The sequence below is a fragment of the Acomys minous genome (assembly GCF_964271855.1).
Source record: "Acomys minous genome assembly, chromosome: 7".
In the NCBI taxonomy this organism is placed as follows: domain Eukaryota; kingdom Metazoa; phylum Chordata; class Mammalia; order Rodentia; family Muridae; genus Acomys; species Acomys minous.
This window is the reverse complement of record NC_140488.1, coordinates 74,725,752-74,753,404: the sequence shown is the minus strand read 5'-3', so window position 1 is coordinate 74,753,404 and position 27,653 is coordinate 74,725,752. Positions and strand designations below refer to the sequence as shown.

The following is a 27,653-nucleotide window of genomic DNA, read 5'->3' as shown; positions in this document are numbered from 1 at the left end:
CTATGTAGTTTGGGATAGAAGCGAACTTGCTATCCTGCCAATCTACTGAATTGTGGGAATTACAGGTGTACAATAGACACACTAAGCTTCAATGGCTTCCTCTACATCCTTTGGTACTTTGGAGACAGGGTATCACTGTGTTGTTCTGGGTGTCCTACTTACCCCACCTCATCTGAATCTTCTTTGGCTTATTTTTTTGTTTGTTTGTTTTTTTAGACCAGGCTGGCCTCTGCTTCCCTGAGGGCTGGGATTACAGGGTGTGCAGTACCATGCCCAGCTTAGTTTTTGGTTTTTCTATGTAGCCCTGGCTGTCCTGGATCTCATTATGTAGACCAGGCTGGCCTCAAACGCAAAGATTCTCCTGCTTCTGCATGTGAGTGCTGGGATTAAAGATGTTTGTCCTCAGTTGGGCGGTGGTGGTGCACTCCTTTCATCCTAGCACTCAAGAGCCAGAGGCAGGAGGATTTTCATGAGTTGGAGACCAGCCTGGTCTACAAAGTGAGTCCAGGCAGCCTGGGCTACACAGAGAATCCCTGTCTCAAAAAAACAAAACAAAACAAAACAAAACAAAACAATACAAAGGGTGTTTGGGATCAACCTGGCTATTTTGTTTGTTTGCTTGTTTGTTGAGACACAGTACATAGACTTGTCTATCCTAGAAGTCACTATGTAAAACAGGCTCGTCTGGAGCTCACAGAAGTCTGCTTTCTTACGTTGGGACTAAAGGTAAGTGTTAATAAACAACACAAAAAGCAATTAGGATGTTTTCTTGCCGAGGGGTTCTGACCACCTGGAGAGAAGCAAGCATTTGAGTTTTATAGGTGCTTTGTTTTGCTTTCTGAGATACAAAGGACAGGATCTTTTTGCATCTCAGCCCATAGGTGTTTTTTTCCTCTTCCTTTGTGGTTTTTTTTTTTAATGGTTTTTCCGAGATAGGGTTTCTCTGTGTTGCCCTGATTGTCCTGGAACTTGTTCCATAGTCTAGACTGGTCTTGAACTGAGAGATACCCCCGCCCCCCAACCTCAGTATCTCCCTCCCAAGTGCTGGGATTAAAGGCAGGCGCCACCGCCCGCTGGGTCATAGATGTTTTCTTAAAACAACAGTAGTTTCTAATCTTAACAACAGTCCGTTGAAGGAAGTATTAGCATACCCATTATCCAGATGTAGGAAATAAGAAACTGTGTGATTACTAAAAGATGCAATTATTAACGAAACTAAACATTCCTGAGCACTTATTTTAGGTCAAGAACTGAGCAAGGAGACCAGACCCCAGCACGCGGCTGCCTCCCCCATTTCAAGTTTGCGCCTCCAGCACCGGCCAAACGGGTGGATTTTCAGTAGGTGAAATTGACTTTCCCTCCTAGGGCCCAAAGCTCCCAGGCTGTGGGGCTCCGCCCCGCGCTGGCGAGGCCCCACCCACTCTGCAGTCAGTATTGTCCGACGGTACCCAGCGTCCCTCGGCAGTTTCCGGCAGTAATCGAGAGTTTCTAACGTGCCCCGCCTCCGCCAACCCCCTTCTTTCGGCCTCGGTCCTCTCGAACGCCGCCCGGCTTGCTGTCCCCGCGCTCCCTCCCGTCCTCCGCCCTCCGCCCCTTCCCACCCCACCTCGCCTGGCCCTGCAGGCGCCTCAGGCGGTTCGGGCTGGGCAAGATGGCGGCTTTCGGGATCTTGAGCTACGAACACCGACCCCTGAAGCGGCTGCGGTTGGGGCCTCCCGATGTGTACCCTCAAGATCCCAAACAGAAGGAGGTGCGTTCATAAATCCCGGTTCCCGCGGGGTCCCGGCAGGTGATTAGTATAGAAAGAGACACTGACAGTTCAGGGAAGGGGGGGCGGGGCGATGAGGTGAGAGCAAAAGTCCCGAAAGGGGGAAGAGTAGAGTGGACTGGTGCCAGAGAGTAGGGTCTGCCAGCAGTTCCGGTTGGGGAGCCGGCAATGGTTCACGAGCCTTGCCAGAGGTGCCCCCCTCCACACTCGTGCGGGCGCTCTCACACAAACCTCAGAAAGTTGTTAGGGCCAGCTTGGTGAGGTGCCTGCAAGGGAAGAGCGATGTTGAGGTCGCTCTGGGAGATGTGGGAATCTCACTGACTGTGAGGGTGAGGGTGCGGTCCAAATGAACGTAACGGCTGGGCTTTAAATAATAACCTCTTTTTCTCAGAACCCTCGTCCTCCCTTTTTCCCTTGTTACCTTCTCTGCCCTCACCTATAACCTCTGCTATAAGGTGAATGGGAGTGAGCTAAAATAATGTGTTTTTTGCCTCAGGATGAACTGACGGCTTTGAATGTAAAACAAGGTTTCAATAACCAGCCTGCTGTCTCTGGGGATGAACATGGCAGTGCCAAGAACGTCAACTTCAATCCTGCCAAGGTGAGACAACCCTGCCAGGCTGAAGGAAAAAGCTGGAAGAATCTGAGAAGGAGCAAAGGCTCTGGGTTGGGAAAAACGGAAAGGGATAACCTAGATGGCAGAGTTCAGAACCCAGGGCTACCACATTGACATTTTCACAGGAAAAGCAGGACCACCTGTCTGTCCCTTCGTGTCACCTGAGGTACACTTTTCTTCCTTTAGATCAGTTCCAACTTCAGCAGCATTATCGCAGAGAAGTTACGCTGTAACACTCTGTCTGACACTGGTCGAAGGAAGTCCCTAATGAACCAGAAGGACAACTTCTGGCTGGTGACTGCCAGATCACAGAGTGCTATTAACACCTGGTTCACCGACCTGGCTGGCACCAAACCGCTCACACACCTAGCCAAAAAGGTGAGAAACTGTTTCCTGTTCCTTAGATCGAGGTGGGGAATGTGTCAGGTACCTGCCTGTGTTCTGAGATTAAGCCACATGGTCTCCTTTGTGTTTGTGATGTCTATCCAGGTCCCCATTTTCAGTAAGAAAGAAGAAGTGTTTGGGTATTTAGCCAAATACACAGTGCCTGTGATGCGGGCTGCCTGGCTCATTAAGATGACCTGCGCCTACTACGCAGCAATGTCTGAGACTAAGGTTAAGAAGAAAAATACCGCTGACCCCTTCACTGGTAAGTAACTCGGTACAGCTGGTGTACTGCTGCCGGCCGGCTTCAGGAGAGCCTTAGACTCATTCTTCCTAGTCTGTAGTCTTTGCTTCGGCATGCGTTTACTCAGTTGGGAAGCATGGTATCATTTGATTATTTGCTGTATTCAGGTACCAGGTTGTCAAGATGACCAGCAAATAATCTCTGCTCTTTGGATCTTCGTGAAGATTCTAAGACATATGTAGCATAATTAAATATAGAACATGGTAAATGCCAAAAGACTAGACAGAAGGTTCTTGGAGACTTCGGTGGACATAATGATCACTTGCTTTAAGGAGGTGGCATTTGTCTACAGGCTAAGAGGATGGATAGAGCACAGAGCTTGTGGTGATTGTGGGTGGAAGTAGGGGATACCGAATCTCCTAAGCCTAAAAATACTATCAAATAGCTCCCTTTCCATATTTTCTTTAGAATGGACACAAATCATCACCAAGTACTTATGGGAACAGCTACAGAAGATGGCTGAATACTATCGGCCAGGGCCTGCAGGAAGTGGAGGCTGTGGCTCCACTATAGGACCCTTGCCTCACGATGTAGAGGTGGCAATCAGGCAGTGGGACTACAATGAGAAGCTCGCCATGTTCATGTTTCAGGTAGGAGCGAGGGCATGTTGTCCGTGGCACTGCCTTGCACCTTCTCCTGGGCCGTCCCAACAGAACGGAGTTTTCCCTCGCCTGCCTTGTGGCTCTTCATCCTTCCATTTACTTTATCTGCCTTACCTCTAATAGTTCCCTGCTATCCATAGGATGGAATGCTGGACCGACATGAGTTCCTGACTTGGGTGCTTGAGTGTTTTGAGAAAATACGCCCCGGAGAGGATGAATTGCTTAAATTACTGCTTCCACTACTGCTTCGAGTAAGACCTAGGCATAGGGAGGGAGTTGTTTAGAGGGATTTGAGTAAGACTGAGACATCAGAGCAGTGTCTGCTGGAGGAAACTAGGGGTTCTGTTGGTCATGTCTTCACAGTACTCTGGGGAATTTGTTCAGTCTGCCTATCTGTCCCGCCGCCTTGCCTACTTCTGTACCCGGCGATTGGCTCTACAGCTGGATGGCATGAGCAGCCACTCATCTCATGTTATATCAGCTCAGTCAACAAGCTCTCTGCCCACTACCCCTGCACCTCAACCCCCAACTAGCAGTACGCCCTCAACTCCCTTTAGCGACCTGCTTATGTGTCCTCAGCACCGGCCCCTGGTTTTTGGCCTCAGCTGTATCCTTCAGGTAGGTACTAAAGGGCCCAAGAAGGTAAAAAAAGAACTGACTGTTCATCCTGGAGAATGGAGATGAGTCCAGCTGAGAGGTGGGAGCAGGTCCTGAGGAACTGTTCAAGGATTTGTGTTTCTCTGTGAGAGGATATTTCCTTTTAGAGGGTTTGGACAGTCTCTTCCAGGACTAAGTAGTAGGCCCAAAGCTTTGTAGGAAAGTGCTTGAGAATCTGGTTATGATCATGTATGCCTGTAGTCCCAGAACTTGGAAAGCAGAGGCAGGAGGATTGTGAGTTCAAAGTCAGCGTAAGCTACATAGCCAAATGAAACCTTGTCTCAAAATACTATTAAAAACTAAAGGATGGGCCAGGCATGGTGGCGCACGCCTTTAATCCCAGCACTCGGGAGGCAGAGACTGGCAGATCTCTGTGAGTTCGAGGCCAGCCTGGTCTACAAAGTGAGGCCAGGACAGCCAGGGCTACACAGAGAAATCCTGTCTTTAAAAAAAATATATATGGTAAGGAGGAGAGGTATCAGGAATGATACTTGTCCCAAGGACTCAGCCATAGTAACCCTAATTCCAATGGAAAACACAAGGGAGGTGGGCCTTCAGTAGGGATATGATACCTGGGTTTGATTTATCTATTTATTTGCCAGACCATCCTCCTATGTTGCCCTAGTGCCCTAGTTTGGCACTACTCATTGACTGATAGCCGAATAAAGACTGGCTCACCACTTGACCACCTACCTATTGCGCCTTCCAACTTGCCCATGCCGGAGGGGAACAGTGCCTTCACTCAGCAGGTGAGTTTAAATGCCACCCTGGAATTTCAAAGCTGGCATGTATTTTAGGTTTCTGTTTTATTTTTTTGAGACAGAATCTTGCCAAGTAGCCTTTGCTGGCCTGAAAGTTGCTATGTAGACCAGGCAGGCCTCAAACTTAATGGTGATCCTTCTACCTCTGCCTCGCAAGTGCTGGATCGCAGGCATGTACTACCATGCCAGTTTTTAGCTACTCTTTAGTTTTTCATGTATCTGGGTGTTTGTTTCCTTGAAGTTTTGTTTTTTGGTTTTCTGGGGGGTTTTCTCTTTTTTTTTTTTTTGTTGTTGTTGTTTTGTTTTGTTTCTTGAGACAGGGTTTCTCTGGGTAGCCTTGGCTGTCCTGGACTCCATTTTGTAGACTAGACTGGCCTGGGACTCACAGCAATCCGCCTGCCTCTGTCTCCTGAGTGCTGGGATTAAAGGTATGAGTCACCACGCCCGGCCTGTTTTTTGTTGTTTTGTTTTGTTTTTTGAGGCAGGGTTTCTCTGGGTAGCCTTGGCTGTCCTGGACTCCATTTTGTAGACTAGACTGGTCTGGGACTCACAGCAATCCGCCTGTCTCTGCCTCCCAGTGCTAGGATTAAAGGTGTGAGTCACCACGCCCAGCCTGTTTTTTGTTGTTTTGTTTTGTTTTGTTTTTTGAGACAGGGTTTCTCTGTGTAGTCTTGGCTGTCCTGGACTCACTTTGTAAACCAGGCTGGCCTTGAACTCACAGATATCCACCCATCTCTGCCTTCCTGGTTGCTCAGATTGCTGAGATTACAGGCCACTCGCCTGGCTGAAGGTTTTTTTTCTTTAATTATAGGTTCGCGCAAAGCTGCGAGAGATTGAACAACAGATCAAGGAGCGAGGACAAGCAGTTGAGGTTCGCTGGTCTTTTGATAAGTGCCAGGAAGCTACTGCAGGTGGGTATCAGAGGACAGAAGATAAAGGATCAGTGATGGGCTCACAGATAGCTGAGACTGTGAATCCATTAAGCCTCTGGCTCAGTCCCCTTTACTGTTTGCCTTCAGGTTTCACCATTGGACGGGTGCTCCATACTTTAGAAGTGCTGGACAGCCATAGTTTTGAGCGCTCTGACTTTAGTAACTCCCTTGACTCCCTTTGTAATCGAATCTTTGGATTGGGGCCTAGTAAGGATGGTCATGAGGTGAGTAAGAAGAGAAACAGAAAGAGCAAAAGGATTGCGGGAGAAGCAGTCTGTATAAGGCAAAGGTATAGTACGCCATTGAAGCCAGGAGATTCCTGAAGAGCCCTCTTCCTGGTTCCTGGGCCCAGGATGTGCTTAGCTGGGGCCTTGTCTTGAAGAAAGAGGAAGTTGGTTCTTTTGTCCCCAGCCTTCCCCGACTTATCCTTGTTAAATCCTTTGGTTCCAGATTTCCTCTGATGATGATGCTGTGGTGTCATTATTATGCGAATGGGCTGTTAGCTGCAAGCGCTCTGGGCGACATCGTGCTATGGTAGTAGCCAAGCTCCTGGAGAAGCGACAAGCTGAAATTGAGGCTGAGGTTAGAGGCAAACAAAAGGGAATAGGTTGCCCAGTGGAAAGAATCTAGCTGGGTTTGGGCATCTTGGAGTGCTTGAGGTAGTATGGCGAGTGGGGCTGCACCTGTGGGATGGCAATCAGCAGATAGAGAGCTCTTATCTTGGCACATACCTGTAATTCCAACACTTGCGAGGCAGATACAGGAGGCTCGTGGTTACAAAGGCAACCAGGACTAGGTAGGAAGACAGTCAAAAAGCCAGGCGTGGTGGGACATACCTTTAATTAGCACCCAGGAGCTTGAGGAAAGCAGATCTCTGTGAGTCTGGGGCCAGCCTAGAACAGCTAGGTCTACATAGAGAGGCCCTGCCTCAAAAAAAAAAGGCTTTAAGAAATGCTGGGCGTGGTGGTGCATGACTTTAATTCCTGAATTCACTTGGGAGGCAAAAGCAGGCTGATCTCAATGAGTTTGTGATGAGCCTGGTCAACGTAGTGACTTCCATGTCAGCCAAAGCTACATTGTAAGATCTTGCCTCACAATACCAAATAAGCAAGTGAACAAAAGTGGTAAACTTACGTACAGCGAATGTTAAGGACAGAAGGCAGAACTAGGAAAGAGCCGATGGATAAACTGGTTAGAGAGGAGATCAAGGCTGTAGTTGGGAGTTGGCAAGGGAAGGAGAAGTGTGGGATGGAGCCAAGATGGGTGATACTTCCAGGGCATATACTGAAGAGTGAAGAAACAGGGGAAAATCACTTCTCAGTCTGTTCTCTCATCTTGCAGCGTTGTGGAGAATCAGAAGCAGCCGACGAGAAAGGCTCCGTTGCCTCTGGTTCCCTCTCTGCTCCTAGTGCACCCATTTTTCAGGATGTCCTCCTGCAGTTTCTGGATACACAGGCTCCCATGCTAAGTATGAACACCTAGAACCTTCTAGTTACTCTGCCTAGATTCAGTTACAAGCGGTGTCATCATCAGAAAACAGAGAGAAGGAAGGACCTGCTGGTCTATATTTCTGTCTTGGGCTCTGTGCAGAATTACTTTCAGGCATAAATTCTACTCCATGATGTGCTCACATTTTTAATGGACTAGAGAAATGCAAAGAATAAAAACCAGGAGCAGAGCATTTTTACCATATGCACAGCCGCAAAGATGCTGTGATCATTCTGAGATGGTGGTGGACAACGTTAAGTGGTGTAGCCAGCTAGCCCATTTCTTTTAAAATTGTGTCTGGGTATTTTTCCTGCATGCACCGTGTGTATGTCTGGTTCCCGCAGAGGCCAGTGGAAGGCTTCAGATCCCCTGGAACTGGAGTTTATAGACAATCGTGAGCTGCCATGTGGGTGCTGGGAATCAAACCTCAGGACCTCTGGAAGAAAAGCCAGAGTATGCTCTTAACTGCTGAGCCATTTTTCCAGCTCCACTAACCATACTTTATATCTCTAGGCAGTTTCTGACTTGTTGTTGTTATTGCTGTTCCTGTTATTGCCTCAGGGATGTCTCTCTGCAGTATTCTAAGAGCACCATTACTGACATGCTCCTCTCTCTTTTTGTCCCATTTCGTGTTCTGCTAACTCATCTTTCCTCCTTCCCTCCGTCTAGCTGACCCCCGCAGTGAGAGTGAGCGAGTGGAATTCTTTAACTTAGTACTGCTGTTCTGTGAACTGATCCGACATGATGTTTTCTCCCACAACATGTACACCTGCACTCTCATCTCTCGGGGGGACCTTGCATTTGGGACCCCTGGTCCTAGGCCTCCCTCTCCCTTTGATGATCCATCGGATGATCCGGAGCGCAAGGAGGCTGAAGGCAGCAGCAGTAGCAAGCTAGAGGTGTGTGGCCTTTTCCTTGCTTTTAATTATTACTTCTGACACTCCCAGTTTCACAGCTTCTAGAAGCCTCTGAAAGTCTCTTTTACCCAAGAATAATAGTATTTTCTCAGCACTTCCGTGCCTTAGAAAGTACTCTCATGTAAGTCTTTCACGTGGTCTTCACTAAAGGTCAATGAGGTACTCTTGCCTTCCATTTTAAAGCTGATGGAAATGAGCTGGGCGTGGTTGCACACGCCTTTAATCCTAGCACTCGGGAGGCAGAGGCAGTCGGATCTCTGTGAGTTCGAGGTCAGCCTGGTCTACAGAAGTGAGTCCAGGACAGCCAAGGATACACAGAGAAACCCTGTCTCGAAAAACCGAAACCAACCAAACAAACAAACAAAAGCTGATGGAAATGGAGGTTTTCCTCACTTACTGGTTAAGTAACTGGTCAAAATCTGAATCCAGAACTTGGGCTTTCCTCGTGCCTCTTTGGTCTGGTTCTCCGTGAACGTTCCTGGACAGTGAGGAACCACCTCCTGGGACTAAGGAATGCTCTTGTTTTGTTGTATGCCTTCAGGATCCAGGGCTCTCTGAATCTATGGACATCGACCCTAGCTCCAGTGTGCTCTTTGAGGACATGGAAAAGCCTGATTTCTCAGTAAGATCCTGAGCACGGAAGGGTCCAGTGCCTTGGTTCTCCCCCTTATACCTCTTTTTGGAATGTCTTCATGCCTCCTGCTTCTCCTCAATGCTTTGCCCTTTTCACCTTCTTAGCTGTTCTCCCCTACTATGCCTTGTGAGGGGAAGGGAAGCCCATCCCCTGAGAAACCGGATGTCGAAAAGGAAGTGAAGCCCCCGCCCAAAGAGAAGATTGAGGGGACACTTGGGGTTCTTTATGACCAGCCACGACACGTGCAGTATGCCACACACTTTCCAATCCCACAGGTACTGTTCTCCAACCTTTGTGATGGCCGATTTTGAGCCCAGATGTCCACCTAAGGAATTTGCCGAGGGGCTAGACCCATTCCCAAGGGGGTGGGTGTGTTTGCGAAGGGGCTTGGACATGGGCGTGTGGAAAGGTACGAAGCATGCTCTTAAGAGGAGGGCAGGAGACTTACGATGGACTCTGATGGTGCTGCTGGGATGCAGGAGGAGTCATGCAGCCATGAGTGCAACCAGCGCTTGGTCGTACTGTTTGGGGTGGGGAAACAACGAGATGATGCCCGCCATGCCATCAAGAAGATTACCAAGGACATCCTGAAGGTTCTGAACCGCAAGGGGACAGCAGAGACTGGTGGGTTTGAGGCTCCTTAAACAGAAGACTCCCCAGAGAATGCCCTAGTCAGTCTTCCATGCCCAGTGTAGGGCACTCCCCAGTCATGTCCCAATGTCCTGTCTCTTGGAGTCTCCTGAGAGCTCTAGTCCTTTTGAAACTTCCCCCTCATTCCCCCCCTCTACAGACCAGCTTGCTCCTATTGTGCCTCTGAATCCTGGAGACCTGACATTCTTAGGTACCTCACAGTAAGCCCCTTGCTGCCCTCCTCCCCCTCCCCCACGGAACCTAGCACCTCCCTGTACACGTTCCTCTGAGGACCACATAGTCTGTGGTCCTTTCAACGTGTGCTTCATTGTCCCAATGGTCCCTACCCCAGCCCTTCCTTGACCCCCCTCCCCTTTTTTTCTCCCTTCCCTTTTCCTCTCCTCCCTCCCTACCATAGTCTCTTCCCCATATCCCTACCCGAAACCCTAGTCAACTAGTTTGCTTTTTTGTCCTGACTCGACGCTTTCAACTGTCCCCTCAGGTGGGGAAGATGGGCAGAAGCGCCGTCGCAGCCGTCCTGAAGCCTTCCCCACTGCTGAAGATATTTTTGCTAAGTTCCAGCATCTTTCTCACTATGACCAACACCAGGTCACGGCTCAGGTGTGGGCCTAAGCCAGCCCCCTTCCCATATTCTGGCTTCTTGTCCCATTTTCCTTTTCATCTTTATCTCTCCCCTCCCCTCCCAACACCTGAGCGGGCTAAGCCTGCTGGTCTCAACCCCTTTCACCATCATCCTTTCCTGCTTCCCTGGGTCGTCTTCTTCCCTTCTATTCCCGTCTCACTCGAACTGCCCTTATCAGGTCTCCCGGAATGTTCTGGAGCAGATCACGAGCTTTGCTCTTGGCATGTCATACCACTTGCCTCTGGTGCAGCATGTGCAGTTCATCTTCGACCTAATGGAATATTCACTGAGCATCAGTGGCCTCATCGACTTTGCTATTCAGGTGGGGAAGTTGGGGGAGATGAGGGCAGAGGAAGGACTCTCCATGCTATCTAGGGGAACGGAGACAGGAGCAGAGGCTCCGGCCAGGTTCCCAGGCTCTTTGGATGGCTGGAACACTAGCACAGAGGGAGTGGAACATGAGCTAAGAGTGCTGGAATAGAGACTTAAGTGCTCCCCGGGGAGGCCCAAGAGACAGATTAGAGCCTTGGGTACAGGCCATCCTCCCACTGTGCGGTTCATACCACGTTGTCCTGGAGACTGGCTAGAGAGGCTGCTAGTAGAGGGCAGGAGCCTGGTACATGGTAACCTGATCCTTCTCTCCTGAAGTGGCTCCAGCGGGAAGGAGCTCGGGCTTGGCCGGGTCCAAGTTCCTCGCAGAAAGTGGGGTTATGGTCAATGAAAGGGGTCTCTTCTCATGTTTCACCTCCGTTTCTCTGACAGCTGCTGAATGAGCTAAGTGTGGTTGAGGCCGAGCTCCTTCTCAAATCCTCTGATCTGGTGGGCAGCTACACTACCAGCCTCTGCTTATGTATCGTGGCTGTCCTTCGACACTATCATGCCTGCCTCATCCTCAACCAGGACCAGATGGCTCAAGTGTTTGAGGGGTAAGCGGGTTTTCTGAGTAGTCGAAATGCGGAGGGTCCTGGTGAACACCAGTCAGAGGTGGCCTAGGAGGGACATGTGGGTCCACACAGTGGGGCAGAGTCTGCTACTAGAGTAGGGGTAAGGAATAGTGTTACCAAGACCCTTGGACTTGTTTCCGGGGACCTTTGTGCCCTGGGCCCTGTATATCACCTGTTAACCCTCCCGCCTCCCCCCCCCACCTCTGCGACAGGCTCTGCGGTGTAGTGAAACATGGAATGAATCGTTCGGATGGCTCCTCCGCAGAGCGCTGTATCCTTGCTTATCTCTATGATCTGTATACCTCCTGTAGCCATTTAAAGAGCAAATTTGGGGAGCTCTTCAGGTAAGAGAGGTAGAAGGGGTCAGAGAGTGGGGCTGGTCCCAGGTCCTTCCTAGTCTCGCGCGCGCGTGCACCTCAGCACCCTGCTGTCTGTGCAGGGTCATTAAGGACTCTGCCGCTCACCTGTTTGTTCGTGACTGAAGTGAACCTTCTTCCTCCTTGCCTTCACAGGCCACTCTTTCTTAGTCACATGTGATTCCCTTCGTGCCATGTCTGCTGTGGCTCAGCTCCCTTTTTCTTCTCCCAAGGTCCTCCATCCTTCACTCCGTTCTTTTTTCTTTCCTCCCCTTTCCTGCCCAGCCCTGTACCTCACCAGGCTCCCTTCAGTATTGCTGTTTCCTTTTCCCCGCCCTGCAGTGACTTCTGCTCAAAAGTGAAGAACACCATCTACTGCAACGTGGAGCCGTCAGAATCCAATATGCGCTGGGCACCGGAGTTCATGATTGACACTCTGGAGAACCCTTCTGCTCACACTTTCACCTACACGGGGCTAGGCAAGAGTCTCAGTGAGAACCCTGCTAATCGCTACAGCTTCGTCTGCAATGCTCTTATGCACGTCTGCGTGGGCCACCATGATCCTGACAGGTATGAGTCATCCCGAGCTGAGGACTGGTCATCATCATACCCTCCACCTGACACTGGGAGGGGTGGCTTACCCGCCAGATGCTATACCTTTCATTGTCACCGGGGCAGACACAAAAAGTCAGGAGTCTGGGCTTTTATGGGGCAAGACGTTTCCTGAGGGCTTCTGTACTTTCCCCTAGGGTAAATGACATCGCAATCCTGTGTGCTGAGCTGACCGGCTATTGCAAGTCACTGAGTGCGGAGTGGTTAGGGGTACTCAAGGCCTTGTGCTGCTCCTCGAACAATGGCACCTGTGGTTTCAACGATCTCCTGTGCAATGTAGACGTAAGGCTTTGGTGGGGTCTTGCTGGAGAATGAGACAGTTGCCTATTTGGTAGAGATCAGGCTATAATCAAGACCATAGAGGGTCAGAGTTGAGTAGAGTGGAGGCATGGCGCCCTGGCTGGGTCTCCTCCCTGTACACTGACTCAGTGTCTGTCTACTTTTTTTTTTTTTTGCAGGTCAGTGACTTGTCTTTTCATGATTCGCTGGCTACTTTTGTTGCCATTCTCATTGCCCGACAGTGTTTGCTCTTAGAAGACCTGATTCGCTGTGCTGCCATCCCTTCACTTCTCAATGCTGGTAAAGTACCAATCCATAACCCCTAGAATGCCAGGACCCCACCACCCGCTAATACAAACTCCGTTACCAGGCCCAGGCCAGGCTGGAAGGCTTGAAGGGCCTATTTGGAATTTGCAGCCCTGATGCCAGGCCCCGCCCCCCTCCCACCACCACCACCACCACCACCACCACCACCACCACCACCACCACCACACTATCTGTCTGGGGCTGAACCCAATTCTTCCCCTGGACCTTTGAGGATTTTGGCCCTTCAGCTGTGAACCATTTCTGTGCTCCACTTCTCCTTCAGGATTATATTGTTTCTTCTCCTTCCACCTCACTTGTTTTCCACCTTATTCCTCCTCCCAATATATACACGCGTAGAGTTGGGTTTCATTCTTTTCAGATCTGCTGTGTTTTCCTTGTAGCTTGCAGTGAGCAGGATTCTGAGCCAGGGGCCAGGCTTACTTGCCGCATCCTCCTCCACCTGTTCAAGACACCACAACTCAATCCTTGCCAGTCCGACGGAAGTAAGTGACTTTGATTGGAGCCGGGCAGTTACAAGTTACCGAAAACTGTGGCTCTAGCAGCCTTTCGCTCTTGCTCCCCCTCACTTCGGGCTCCCTTGTAGACAAACCTACCGTTGGAATCCGGTCCTCCTGTGACCGCCACCTGCTGGCTGCCTCCCAGAACCGCATCGTGGATGGAGCTGTGTTTGCTGTTCTCAAGGCTGTGTTTGTCCTCGGTATGCAAGGGGGTAGGAAGAGAGACATGCCGGAAGGGTGTATGGGGTGGAGTGCCAGCTAAGCTACAGGGACAGTCTTTCTCCCTCCCAAAGGTGGTCTCTCTGACCTTTGGAGAAGAGGGGAGGGAGAGAAGTATATTTCTGTATATTTCCGTCTCATGGGGCCGCGTTTGGGAGACTTTCTGCCTCTGTGGGCCAGGGCAGGTCTCCACACACTGTTATGATCTCACTCTGCCCTCCCTATCTCCCACCCATGAACGCAGGGGATGCGGAGCTCAAAGGTTCTGGCTTCACTGTGACGGGAGCGACAGAAGAACTTCCAGAAGAGGAGGGAGGAGGTGGTAGTGGCGGTCGGAGGCAGGGTGGCCGCAACATCTCTGTGGAGACAGCAAGTCTGGATGTCTATGCCAAGTACGTGCTGCGAAGCATCTGCCAACAGGTCAGTCTCACCTTCCCCCCACACCACCTAAGTGCTGCTATGTAATATAGTCCTGTTTCTAGCCCGTGACCACACTCTCCCTCCTGCCATACGTTGGGTTCTTTACCTGCCCCCGGCACAACTTCCCCTGGGGTTGCTTGCTGTCTTCTAATTATCAGCTTCCTTAGGAATGGGTAGGAGAGCGTTGCCTTAAGTCGCTGTGTGAGGATAGCAATGATCTACAAGACCCCGTGTTGAGTAGCGCCCAGGCCCAGCGCCTCATGCAGCTCATCTGCTACCCACATCGACTGCTGGACAGCGAAGATGGAGAGAACCCCCAGCGGCAGCGCATTAAGCGTATTCTGAAGGTAGGCCAAGGTGCTGGGATGCTGGGGGAAGTGGCAGGGACCCTACCCGGAAACAGTGAGACCTGTTCAGTTCTTAGAAAGGTGACCATGCATGGAGGATAATGGGAGAGAGACAAATACCTGCAGCGTGGCCTTAGGGTCAGATCTAGTGCTGTGGTCTAGACTCAGGAGTTAGGCTACGAGGTGAGTGCACAAGTCTCTGGGGTGAGGATAGCTCATCTGTGGGAAGAATTGCCCATGAGAGTTCCGGATTCTGCTTTGCATATATGGCCCTTTGGTTGTGACTCGGTAATTGAATGGTTATAGCTGCTACAGTCACACACACAAAGGCACAGCACCGTGCGTTCAGTTTTCTTTTTCCATCTGCTCTTTGTTACCTTGTGAAGTGAATATGAAACGCCTTGTTTGACAGGTGAGGAAACTGAGGCTTGAGAGGTTAATTAACTCGCCCAAAGTCACACAAGGAACTAGTGAGTTTAGGGCCAGTGTGTGGGCTCAGGTGTGCCTGTGCCCTTTTACTTCGTCATTTTGCTTGCCTCAGACATTTTGACGGGCTGCGATGGAAAAATAAGGTCATGGAGGAGGAAGTAAAGGAGTGAGGTCTTTTTAGCCTGGAGGAGATAGTGCCGCAGGGGGACTACGTGACAGGAGCTTTCCAGTCTCTGCAGGACTTTGAGAGAGTGGCCTGGAAAGGCTCTTGGGGGACTTTGAGCAGCTGATATCAAACGACAGAGTCAGGTCTCATCCTTAACTTTAGGGATTTAAAGGTTAGCCATTGAGCAGAACTGTGTGAGGCTCTGGACAGGGATCTAGAGGCATAGGAAATCATTCTTTCAACCATAGTAAAACACACCAGTTCTCAGTCATTTCGGATTGTTGAAATGTGGTCTTTTCTAATGAGAGGGGCATGGAGGTCCCTTTCCAACTTCTAGAAATCTGTTGTGGCGGGATAAGAATTAGCCATCCAATAGTAGGTAGCTAAGGTTGACACAGTGATGGCTAGTTTGGGGATGTGGTTTTTACCACCAGAACTTAGACCAGTGGACCATGCGCCAGTCCTCCTTGGAGCTACAGCTGATGATCAAGCAGACCCCCAACACTGTAAGTAATGTTCCCAAGCCCCGCCCCCTTTCCCTGAGTCATGGCCATCTGCCACCATAGAAGAACTGTGGTCCTGCCCTCAAGCCCCTGCCTGAAAGAGATAAGAGGGAATGTGAAAATGGCAGGCACCTGGGGCTCTTGATAAAGGAAATGGGCTGAGAGTGTTGGAGCCTCTAGCAGCTGAGAAGTGTGGCTGTGGTGGTAATGGAGCTCGTTTCTGTGGCTGCAGATGTAGGGAGGCTTGCAGAGGAGGAGATAGCAGGGAACTGTAGAAATACGGAGGTACAAGAGGGCACAGCTTCCGACAGAGATGTCCCCACTGTCGGCCTCCACGATGCTGATGCTCTCCTTCAGCCTCATCTCCCGTTTCTCCTGCCTTGTTTTCCCCCTTCCTGCTAGCTGTGTGTTAGGACTTGTCTACCTTTCATCCTCCCCAGGAGATGAACTCACTCTTGGAGAACATTGCCAAGGCCACGATCGAGGTTTTCCAACAGTCGGCAGAGACAGGCTCGTCTTCTGGAAGTACAGCAAGCAGCATGCCCAGCGGCAGCAAGACCAAACCTGTGCTCAGGTTGGGTAGCAACACTATAGGGCTTGTCTGTCCCCTCCTGAGATTTTCTACTAAGAGCATGAATGATGGTCTCAGAATGGTGATCCCGGACATGCCCAGGGAAAAGAAATGATCACTTGTTCAATCTTGCTTGCCCAGCTCCCCTGAAACCCTATGTCCTCTGACTTCTAGCTCTCTAGAGCGTTCTGGTGTATGGCTCGTGGCTCCTCTCATTGCCAAACTGCCCACTTCAGTCCAGGGCCATGTATTAAAAGCTGCTGGGGAGGAATTGGAGAAGGGTCAGCACTTGGGTTCCTCTTCCCGAAAAGAACGAGATCGGCAAAAGCAGAAGAGGTAAAGGGGCTCTGGTGGGTAAGGACTGGAGAGTCAAAGGGAGAGGAGTGGGCAGGCCAGGGAAGAACAAACTCCAGGGCTCAGGTAGACAATAGGCCTCATGAGAAAGTGGCGTTTGGGTGTGGTGTGGTGGTGCACACCCCTTAATGGGGGAGGGGGGGAGAGAGGGAGGAAGGGAAGAAGCAAATAAAGTAAGTGGTAAGTCAAGATCTGAGTGGCATGGCTAAGCAGGAGGTCACATCTTAGGAGTAGAATCTAGAGTTCCACAAGATGACTCCATGTGTAAAAGTGCTTGCTGCCACCCTTGAGTTTGATCCCTAGGTTCCACATGGTAAAAAAAAAAAGAAAGAGAGAGAGAGAGAGAGAGAGAGAGAGAGAGAGAGCCAATTCCCACAAGTTGTCTTCTGGCCTTCTGTGTGTAAAACAAAACACATAGAAATCAGAACTGAAATATAAAAAACTTGTTAAGAGTAGACTATGAGCCAGGTGTGGTGGCGCACACGCCTTTAATCCCAGCACTTGGGAGGCACAGGTAGGCAATTTGCTGTGATTTCAAGGCCCGCCTGGTCTACAAAGTGAGTCCAGGACAGCCAAGGCTACACAGAGAGACCCTGTCTCAAAAAACCCAAAATAAATAAATAAATAAAGGGCTGGGCGGTGGCAGCGCATGCCTTAAATCCCAGCACTCAGGGAGGCAAAGGCAGGTGGATCACTATGAGTTTGAGGCCAGCCTGGTCTACAAAGCGAGTCCAGGACAGCCAAGGCTACACAGAGAAACCCTGTCTCAGAAAACAAAAAACAAAAAACAAACCAAAAAAGCAGCAACAACAACAACAGCAAAAGAGTAGAATCTGGAGCCGGTCATGGTGGTGCTTGCTTTTAATCCCAGCACTTAGGAGGCAGAGGCAAGCAGATCGCTGTGAGTTCGAGGCCAGCCTGGTCTACAAAGCAAGTCTAAAACAGCCAAGGCTACGGACAGAAACCCTGTCTCGGAAAAAACCACACAAAAAACATAAGACAAACAAACAGAGTAGAATCTGGAGCCAGGCAGTGGTAGAGCAGCTTTAATCCCAGCACTCAGGAGGCAGAGGCAGGCGGATCTCTGAGTTTGAGGCCAGCCTGGTCTACAAAGAGAGTCCAGGACAGCCGGGGCTACACAGAGAAAGAAACCCTGTCTCAAACAAAAACAAAAACAGAGTAGAATCCAGGACAAGGAAGTTGGAAGGTGCTTGAACTTTTCTCTCTGCCCTTCCCTTCCTCGCTGCTCTAGCATGTCCCTGTTGAGCCAGCAGCCTTTCTTATCACTGGTGCTGACATGTCTGAAAGGACAGGATGAGCAACGTGAGGGACTCCTTGCCTCCCTCCACAGCCAGGTGCACCAGGTATGGGTATCTGGGCCGCGGAGGTGACATCAGGATGGGGTGCACCTAAGCGGCCCCTACATGCTTGGACCCTTCATTGTTTCCTGATAAACATTTGGTGAATTGGATCAGAAAGAAGGGAAAAGATTCCTGTTAAACTTGTTTCTATCCTAGATTGTGATTAATTGGCGAGAAAACCAGTACTTAGATGATTGCAAACCAAAGCAGCTGATGCATGAGGCACTCAAACTGCGGCTCAACCTGGTGAGGGGGAATGTGGGGTGAAGGAAAGGAAGAAGGGGTGCATCTGAAGATACAGTTAAGAAGCCCCAGTTGTGTGGGGGGGGCAGGTTTGAGAATGGAGGCCCTAGGTTCTTTGAGGTCTTCCAATATTAATCCCACTTTCTGAAAGGATGCAGGACCCATTATGGAATGTTGGGTAGAATTATATAATTCACTTAGTATACAAGTCCCATCTCTTTATAAGTAAGGGAACTAATTCCAACGTACTAAATTCAGCCACTGCCTAAGATTGAATAGGAAGTCGTAGGTACAAATGATGGGACAGGGCCTCGGGGGTCTCAGCTCCTACCCAACCAGGTTCTAACCTAAGTGTTTCTCAACAACGGACCATCATCCTGAAGCATCTGATTGGTTTGTGGTCCTGGCAGGTGGGGGGCATGTTTGACACGGTGCAGCGTAGTACCCAGCAGACTACAGAGTGGGCCCAGCTCCTCCTGGAGATCATCATCAGTGGCACTGTGGACATGCAGTCTAATAAGTGAGAACCCCCAGGCCTGCATGCAGGTCATACCCTCAAGGAGTCCCTACCCCCATGGTAGCTGCAGGAACCACTGGCTCCATGGCCCTGGGTAACCCCCCTCCCCCTCCCCCTCCCCAGTCTCAGGCCCCTTGGGATGACATCATGCATATCCCCTTCCTGCCTGTGACCTCTTGGGCCATTTTTCTCTTAACCTCTGGCTCCTCTGCTTTTCTCCCTGGCTTCCTGCCCACCACAGTGAGCTCTTCACTACTGTGTTGGACATGCTGAGTGTGCTGATCAATGGGACGTTGGCTGCAGACATGTCCAGCATCTCCCAAGGCAGCATGGAGGAAAACAAACGTGCATATATGAACCTTGTAAAGAAGCTTCAGGTGAGCAGAGGAGTCGAGAAGCAGGTTTGGGGACGCTGGAGACTCAGCTCCTACCCTGGCTCTGTGTTTACTGTGCAGCCTGGGAGTGGGAAGTGAGTTGACTTGTTTTAGTCTGAGCCCCTTTCCTGTTTATTTTTTATCTGTGCAAGGAGGCTTTACTGAATACCATCGCCTCTTTTTTTTTTTTTTTGTAATTTACTTTGTTTCTTTGAGACAGGATCTCATTGGGTAGTCCAGGTTGTCCTGCAACTCACTATATCAGCCATAGTGCCCTTGAACCCATAGCCATCCTCCTGCCCCAGCCTGATGAGTGCTGAGGTTATTTTTGTTTCTTGAGATGGGGTGAGGGGTTTTTATATATCCAAGGCTGGCCCTCAAACTTCAAACACTCTTGCCCCAGTCTCCCGAATGCTGAGACTAGCATATACACTGCCATAGGCAGCTCTGAGTGTTATACTTACTGTGTTTTGTGCTACCCCTTGAGAGTTCCTGTCCCTCTTTTTCTGTATCTTTGAACTCGTGACCCATCTTCCTGTGTCTGCAGAAGGACTTGGGGGAGCGCCAATCAGACAGTCTGGAAAAGGTTCACCAACTGTTGCCACTGCCCAAGCAGAACCGAGATGTCATAACCTGTGAGCCACAAGGCTCCCTTATCGACACCAAGGGCAACAAGATTGCTGGCTTCGACTCCATCTTCAAGAAGGAGGCATGTCCTGTTGTCTTCCCCCTGCCCCAGCACCCCATGTTCATCTCTGACCTCACAACTCCAGCTCATACAGCAAATTCAGGAGCCTATTAGGCTCTTCCCCCCAAGAAAACCTACAAATCATTTGTGGGTTCTGAGCAAATCACCTAGCTTTCCTTACGCTTCATCCCCCATTCTTTTGCAGTCTCAGCATTACTTCTACCCGTCCCTTGCTACCGTCTCCCACTTTTCTCCATGCCCTACCTCCCCTCTGTCCCACCATTTTCTTGTCTTCTGTTGATGCCCTGTCTCTTTTCTCCATGGCTCTACTTGCCCAACTTTGCTTTTTTTTTTTTTTTAATTTTTCATGTCTGTTTCAGTATTTGGATTTTTAAAAAATTGTGTCTATGGGTGTATGTCTGTCACTTATGCATGTAGGTGCCCACAGAGGCCAGAAGTTGGATCCCCTGGAGCTGGAGTTACAAGTGGTTGTGAATCCCTGATGCGGATTCTGGGAAGGAAACCTGGCTCCTGTGTGAGAGAAACAAGGGCTCTTAGCTACAAGGGCCATCTGGCCTGCCCTTAGCTGCAGTATCTTCTTGGTTATCCATATTACTCTGCATAGAAAAAGGAGAAAAGGGAATGCAGAGGTTAAAGTGCAAAGTGCAACCCATTAGTATATACAATTCTCTTGACTCCTTTCTTCATGAGTCTGTTTCTCTCCTGCTGCCCCTCCCTGTCTCTCTCCCTGCCTTTCTCTTCCTGTTTCTCTGGGACAGCCTTTCTTTGCCATCTTTAGTTTTTACTTATCTCTTTTCTCCTCTCCTCTCCTCTCCCTTCCCTTTCCTTTCCTTCTCCTCCCCTTCCCTTTGTTCCCTTCTTTTCTCCCCTCCCTCTCTGTCTCTGGCTTCTTTCTATCTATCTCATCTTCTGTCAGTCTCTCTCCTTCCTGTCCCTGTCCCTGTCTGCTTCTTCAGTGCCTATTTCTCTCCTGGCCTCACCTTTCCCCTCCACATCTTTTCCCTGCAGTTCAACTCTGTCCCAGCAAGAATGTTCTCTCCTGCATACATCCGTTCTCTGTCTTTCCTCTTCTCATCACGTCCCTGATCCACTTAAAACTTTGCCCTTGTTTGAGAACTTGTCAACGGATATTTTACCCTTTCTAGAAGTTCTCAAGTCCTGTCTCCTGGTCTCCAAATCTCAACAGCTCACTGTTTTTTGTTTGTTTGTTTGTTTGTTTTTTGCTTTTTGTTTTGTTTTGTTTGGCCAGGGTCTGCAAGTTTCCACCAAACAAAAGATCTCTCCCTGGGACCTCTTTGAGGGCTTGAAGCCATCAACAGCACCGCTCTCCTGGGCCTGGTTTGGCACAGTCCGAGTGGACCGCCGAGTGGCACGAGGAGAAGAGCAGCAGCGGCTCTTGCTCTACCACACCCACCTGAGGCCTCGGCCCAGAGCCTATTACCTGGAGCCACTACCTCTGCCCCCAGAAGATGAGGAGCCACCAGCCCCTGCCTTGCTAGAGCCTGAGAAAAAGGCTCCTGAGCCCCCCAAGACTGACAAACCAGGGACTGCTCCTCCCAGCACCGAGGAGCGCAAGAAGAAGTCTACTAAGGGCAAGAAACGCAGTCAGCCAGCCACCAAGACCGAGGCCAGTCCCCATCCCTACCTAAGTCCTCTTCCTGCCTTTGTGTGTAGGTCAATGGGTGGCATGGGGTACATGAGGAAGGGGCGCCATTAGAATCTTAAGAGTGAATTGTATCAGTGCTGCTCCTCCTCACCTCCTTCTCCCCACCTCCCCACCCAGAACTGCCGTAACCCACTTACCTTTGCCCTCTGCCCCCATGCAGGACTATAGCATGGGCCCAGGTCGGAGTGGCCCCTATGGTGTGACAGTGCCTCCAGACCTTCTGCACCATGCAAATCCTGGTTCCATATCCCACCTTAGCTACAGGCCAGGCTCCATGGGCCTGTACACCCAGAACCAGCCACTACCTGCTGGTAAGTACTAGTCACTAGGAATGGTGCGGTTGAACATTCCTCCCTCCCTAGGGGAGATGTTGATGGGGTGAGGGGGAGAAGGCGGCTGCTGAAGAGATGAGGATCCCAGAGAGGTCGATTTTCTCTCCTTTCCAGGTGGTCCTCGTGTGGACCCATACCGCCCTGTGCGACTACCAGTGCAGAAGCTGCCAACTCGACCAACTTACCCTAGCGTGCTGCCTACAACAATGACTACTGTTATGGGCCTAGAACCCTCATCTTATAAGACCTCTGTGTACCGGCAGCAGCAACCCACAGTGCCCCAGGGACAGCGCCTTCGACAACAGCTCCAGGCAAAGATAGTGAGAGGGGCAGTAGGGAGGACTGTCAGGGAGAGGGGTTTTGGTGGGTCACAGGGCTGAGGAGATACTTGGGGGCCTTCACAAAAACATGCAGGGAAGGAGGTATAAAAGAGACGTGGCAGGAAGCATTTCCTGAATTTAAGTTCTCTCTTTTTTTTTCCCCCCTTTAGCAGAGTCAGGGGATGCTGGGACAGTCATCTGTCCATCAGATGACTCCTAGTTCTTCCTATGGTTTGCAGACTTCCCAGGTAAGTGCTGGGACTGTGAACATCACAGAGAGTGAAGCAAGCTGCTGTATACCCTCAATTCTTTCTCTCCTCTTCCCTCCAGGGCTATACTTCTTATGTTTCTCATGTGGGATTGCAGCAACACACAGGCCCTGCAGGTACCATGGTGCCCCCCAGCTACTCCAGCCAGCCTTATCAGAGCACCCACCCTTCTACCAATCCTACTCTTGTAGATCCTACCCGCCACCTGCAACAGCGGCCCAGTGGCTATGTGCATCAGCAGGCCCCAACCTATGGGCATGGACTGACTTCTACTCAAAGGTACCCAAAGTAGTGGCGAACTGGCAAGGGACACTGATGTATAAGCAAGCATCTGCTTTGGGAAATCCCGTAGTTGAAGGTGATAAAATAGGCCTGCATTTTGGGAGACGTCGGGATCACTAATCTGGTCACATAACCATGACCACAAGTGACCTCAGTTGGAAGAAATCCTAGAGAACCCAGCAGTGTCACATTTACAACACTGGCACTTCCTTGAGGACCAGAAAGAAAAAGCAAATGTAGCCAATTTTGATAAGAAAGAGTCTTGGGTTTATAAACAGAGTGCACAATAAGGAGTCTTAAATCCAGTATTGAACAGTTAAGTCTAGGCTGAGGGTGTGGCTTAGTTGAGCGCATGCTTACCTAGCATGCATCAAGTCCTGAGTTTGATCCCCAGCCCTACATAAAACCTGGTGTCTTGTGTATACCAGCATCCAAGATGTGGAGGTAGGATCGGAACTTCAAGATCATCCTTGGCTATATAATGAGTTTGAGGCCAGCCTGAGGTACATGAGAGCCTGTCTCAAGGGAAGGAAAATCAGTTGAACTCTTAGGATGGACTAACAAATGAATTTCATGGTTAATTTTAGTCAAATCTTAGTTTGGATTTTTAAAATTTTGTTTGTTTGTTTGGTTGTTTGGTTGTTTGGTTGGTTTTTCGAGACAGGGTTTCTCTGTAGCCTTAGCTGTCCTGGACTCTCTTTGTAGACCAGGCTGGCCTCCCAAGTGCTGGGATTAAAGGCGTGTGTTACCACGACAAGCTCAAATATTAGTTAAGACCTGAGTAACTGTCATGAGGCTCTGCAACTTAGGACTTCCAATCCTCTAGCTACTCTAGAGTGAGCTCGTTCATTGCCTGCTGTGTAGCCACCATTTGCTAGGACTAGAACAAAGAAAGATAGTGGGGAAAAACACATGATTCTTCACCACCAAAACTTCTTTTACCCTAGTTGAGAAGTAGAACTCTCTCTCCCTCCCTCCCTCTCTGTCTCTGTCTCTGTCTCTCTCTCTCTCTCTCTCTCTCTCTCTCTCTCTCACACACACACACACACACACATACACACACACACACACACACACAAGAAGATAGCATGTAGAAGAATGTTTAGACAATAGTATGAACAAAGACATGATCAGGCGTTCAGTTGGATGCCAAGAAATAAAATGGGACTTGAGAAAAGGTATAGATCAGAGTCATTGGAGAGTCATGAATTCAAGCTGGCCTTTGAAAGATAGCTATGATTAGGATTTGTAGAGAAGGGGAAAGGAAAGGGCGTTCCAGGTAAAGGATCAAGCATGAGCAAAAACATGGGACTGGATTGAGTGTCTGGAGACAGAAAGGAACAGATCTTAAGTGTAGTGTGGAACTTGTACTAGGGAAGGAGCTGGGGCCTAGCTTAGAGGGGGCAAGCTGACATATGATATTGAATACTGAGCTAAAGCATTGGGATGCAGCCCTAGAAAGGACTGCTTGCTGGGGACAGTGCTAGGAGGGGCTTGGTGTGTTGAGAGATTACTGTGGGGGGAGTGGAGGAGTGGAGGGGAAGGTGTGAGGAGACGAGGGAGCCCAGCTGCAGATTGTCAGCGGGTGTGCAGATTTGGGTAGAAAGGGCATATGGAGTAGCAGAACAGCTGGGGGTATTTCTGGGGAGCAGCAGCAACCACAAAAACCCTTGATAGGTGTTTATAGAATGCTTATCGTGTGCAGACTGTTTTTTTCATAAGAGAAAAACAGCTAAAAACAGAATCGAAAAATTCCTAAGCGTTAAGGTTATGAGACAGTAAAATGGAGTATTGTCTTTGTGTTTTATCCTCTGACCTAGAAATCTGTCAGACTCCAGAAGGGCTCCTCTAGTTAGAGCCAAGAAGAATGAATACAATGACTTGTTAGTTTCTTTCAGGTCAGGGACCCAGGGTTTGTACCACCCCCTTTCCCTGCCCTGTGCTTTGACCTCTGGACCTCTTGTCTTTGGAGGTTTTCACACCAGACACTGCAGCAGACACCCATGATGGGCACCATGACTCCGTTGAGTGCCCAGGGTGTCCAGGCAGGCGTCCGTTCAACTTCCATCCTGCCTGAGCAGCAACAACAGCCACAGCAGCAACAGCAGCAGCAGCAACAACAGCAGCAGCAGCAGCAGCAACAGCAACAGCAGCAGCAGCAGCAGCAGCAGCAGCAACAACAACAGCAACAGCAGCAGTACCACATCCGGCAGCAGCAGCAGCAGCAGCAGATCCTACGGGTAAGGCCCTAGGAGTGTGTCTTAAGACTTGCAAGCCCAAGAAGGAAAGGCCACATTCTTCCCACACTGTCCCCAACATGAAATGGGAGGTGATGTGCCAAGCACCCAGCAAAATGGCTGCTATGTGTCAGTACTTTTTATTTTCTCCAGTTTCTTTACTATACTGTAACTCAGGCCAGTCTTAAACTCATGGCAGTCCTCCTGCAGTAGCTTCCTGAATACTGGAATTACAGGCTTACACCACCACTCTGGGGTCTATAATGGTGATTAAGTGGCTTCCACTCCGCTCCTTTTCATTTCCTGAGGATCATAATGAGGGGAAAATTGGACACTGTCTACCAGATACACTGCTTGGTTTCTCTCACATGTGGACCTAGAGTTCCCTCATTGTTTCATTTTTCTTCAAGGAAAGCATTTCACTGGGGCTGGCTTACAGTTCAGAGGTTCAGTCCCTTGTCATCATGCCTTGAAGCATGGTGGCATGCAGGCCGACCCCTCATTGTTTCTTCGCCCCAACTCCCTTTCCTCTTCCTGCTCCCATCTTTTCAACATAAAGTCACAGGTCCCTACCTCTTCTTAAAATTATTTCTTATATGCTTATAGCAACAGCAGCAGCAGCAGCAGCAGCAACAGCAGCAGCAGCAACAGCAGCAGCAGCAACAGCAGCAGCAGCAGCAACAGCAGCAGCAGCAACCACACCAGCAACAGCAGCAGGCAGCTCCTCCCCAACCCCAACCCCAGTCTCAGCCCCAGGTAGCTGCTGACCTACAGCCACAAGCTCAGGGATAGCTCCCCCAGGATGGGTACATAGCCAACCGACACTAAGACCAGTGTGTTAGTGGGGTAGTGTTGGGAGGTTAGGTACAGCACCGATAGGTTAAGAGGTCTGGGTACAGAAGGGGGTGGAAGGTTGGAGTTCTATCTTCTCCTTTCCATTTCCACCCAGTTCCAGCGCCAGGGGCTTCAACAGACCCAGCAGCAGCAACAGACAGCAGCTTTGGTGCGGCAACTTCAGCAACAGCTCTCCAGTAAGCCTGCCTCCTCCTCAAGAGGAGCCTGGGGAAGAAGAGGGGATGGGGTAGGCAGAGGTCACTAAGGTGCTGGCTTCAGGCCCAGACTGTGGAGAGCCCTGTCCCTTCCCAGCCCACTAGCTTTCCTCATGGATATGAGCCCTGATTGGTCTTCCACCCCTGACAGCCTCTCGTTTTTCACAGATACCCAGCCACAGCCCAGTACCAACATATTTGGACGCTACTGAGTCACCTGGAGGAACCGCTTGTACACTGGACGTGGCCCAGCCTTTCTGCTTAATTCCCAGTCCCCTTCCTGGGCAAGCTCCAGTAGTGGTTGGGGTCCTTCCCTCAGGCTCCATTTTTAATGAATTTTTAGTATTTTTGTTAATGTGAAGCATCAAACTGTTGGGTTTTGTATATTATTTATATAGAGACCCCAGAGCTGCGGCGTCCAATACACAGAGCTTCTTTGCAAAAGAAGTGCGTGAATCTGCACGTGGAAGGTCTCCTGGGAGAGTGCCAGGAAAAGGAGGAAGAACGCAAAGCCTTCGCGCCTTCCACACTATCTCCCGCCCTCACCCTCTCCATTTCTGAATTCGAGCTGCACTGCTACCCTTTCTGCCCTGCTCAAAAGCAACCTGCAATGAGCTCCTCAGTCCTTTAAAGGCAGCTCACTTCCTCAACCCAAACAGTCCAGCTTGCTTCCACTGGGGACATACCACTAGAAGAAGGGGTTCATTAGGCTGGAGAGAAATCAGTGGGACCCCATCATCCTTCTGCAATATCCCAGATACTGGGCCTCAAACAAGCTAAGAACAGGGGGGCAGAGATGCCAGGCAATAACTATAATTTTGTCATCTCATGTGGTCCCTATCACACACCAAGCTAGCTAGAACACTCCCTGGAAGGTGACATCTCTGAAAAGTTGTTCTCTATGGGCATATGTCAAAGATTGGGTGACAGAAGTCTGCAGTGGCTCTAGCAGGAAGAGAGGCCAGGAAGAAGCAATTTCTCTCTGGTCTGCGGCTGGAACTTCATGTTTTCACACAACCCACCTTGGCAGTTTATCACAGCGACCGTTTGCTCACCCTCAACTCAAAACTTCCTTCAGAGTCCCTTTTGGGACACGGGCTGGGCCATTCTCACCTTCCTTGTAGTCTATCTGTCTTGGGCCCTCAATCCGAGGCTCTGATGGAGACCCCAACTGCTTTATAACAGTGATTTCTGTTGTGCCCAGCTGGGTCTGGAAGAGGTCTACGTTAGCCTGGAGGTTGGGTGACAACTGGAGGGTACCCTCCAAGCTATACCTCCAACCCTACCACTGGGAAGTGTCAATATGCTAGTAAAAGCAGGAGTGCCTCTCAATCAGTACCCCAAGTTATTTTTTAAAAGTCCCTCTGAGCACACCCACACAGCTCACCTACACATGGGATTTGGCCAAGTCATAAAAAAGGAGTGGGGCTCCCAGGTGTGGTAAAGCCAAAACAACTGAGGCATTTTTCCTGGACTCTGCACTATCCTGGCAGGAGCCCTAGGGGTAGAAGTTTGGCTGGGATAAGGGACATTCAGCAGGGATTTAGGGGTATGTGTGTGCTAGGCCAAGTGGGACAGGTGCGTTACATACAGAAACTAGATTAAAAAGAAACATTGGATATTGGGATGGGGGGTAGAAGCCTGAATGGTCAGACGACTGGCGTGCTGACTGAATCCAATCCTAACAGAAGCAGCAGAAGTGAATGACATTGACCTCTGGGAGGATAACAGGGTTCGGGCAAAGTGGCCCCACTGGTGATTGCTCCTTGGGTGGTACTGGACCTAAGAATAGGTGAGGGTTGCCAAGTAAGGTCTCTGGCAAGAAACTGGGGTCTTCGGCATGCAGTGCCTCAGTTTCTCCCTGTGTTTCAAGGTCTCAAGCTTTGCAGATAAAGTTTGGATCTTGTTGTCTGGAAGATCAGCTACCTGTCTGA

The 27,653-nt window shown here is 50.0% G+C and overlaps 1 protein-coding gene across 6 annotated transcripts; it reads left to right on the top strand.

Annotated features, from left to right (window-relative positions):
* The first annotated feature begins 1,430 nt into the window (after positions 1-1,430).
* On the top strand, positions 1,431-26,080 carry MED12 (mediator complex subunit 12). Of its 6 annotated transcripts, XM_084790995.1 has the most exons (46): positions 1,431-1,750; positions 2,265-2,369; positions 2,571-2,762; positions 2,874-3,033; positions 3,481-3,662; positions 3,815-3,925; positions 4,038-4,292; positions 4,934-5,080; positions 5,904-6,003; positions 6,112-6,248; positions 6,475-6,606; positions 7,366-7,492; positions 8,182-8,411; positions 8,971-9,051; positions 9,168-9,338; positions 9,543-9,687; positions 9,854-9,904; positions 10,196-10,314; positions 10,515-10,658; positions 11,099-11,262; positions 11,493-11,624; positions 11,979-12,206; positions 12,386-12,530; positions 12,707-12,827; positions 13,235-13,336; positions 13,438-13,551; positions 13,815-13,990; positions 14,158-14,337; positions 15,367-15,438; positions 15,876-16,009; positions 16,181-16,342; positions 17,613-17,724; positions 17,878-17,967; positions 18,375-18,484; positions 18,723-18,858; positions 19,403-19,564; positions 20,814-21,191; positions 21,391-21,541; positions 21,677-21,882; positions 22,053-22,130; positions 22,213-22,267; positions 22,343-22,430; positions 24,406-24,673; positions 25,277-25,426; positions 25,620-25,701; positions 25,888-26,080. In XM_084790995.1, the coding sequence occupies exons 1-46, from the start codon at positions 1,652-1,654 to the stop codon at positions 25,929-25,931; spliced, it is 6,528 nt and encodes a 2,175-aa protein (XP_084647121.1). In that variant the 5' UTR covers positions 1,431-1,651; the 3' UTR covers positions 25,932-26,080. The 6 variants fall into 6 exon arrangements, with proteins under 6 accessions (XP_084647121.1, XP_084647119.1, XP_084647118.1 ...); XM_084790993.1 differs by having other exon boundaries at positions 21,677-21,873; positions 22,056-22,130; positions 22,213-22,430; XM_084790992.1 differs by having other exon boundaries at positions 21,677-21,873; positions 22,213-22,430.
* Positions 26,081-27,653: the final 1,573 nt, after the last annotated feature.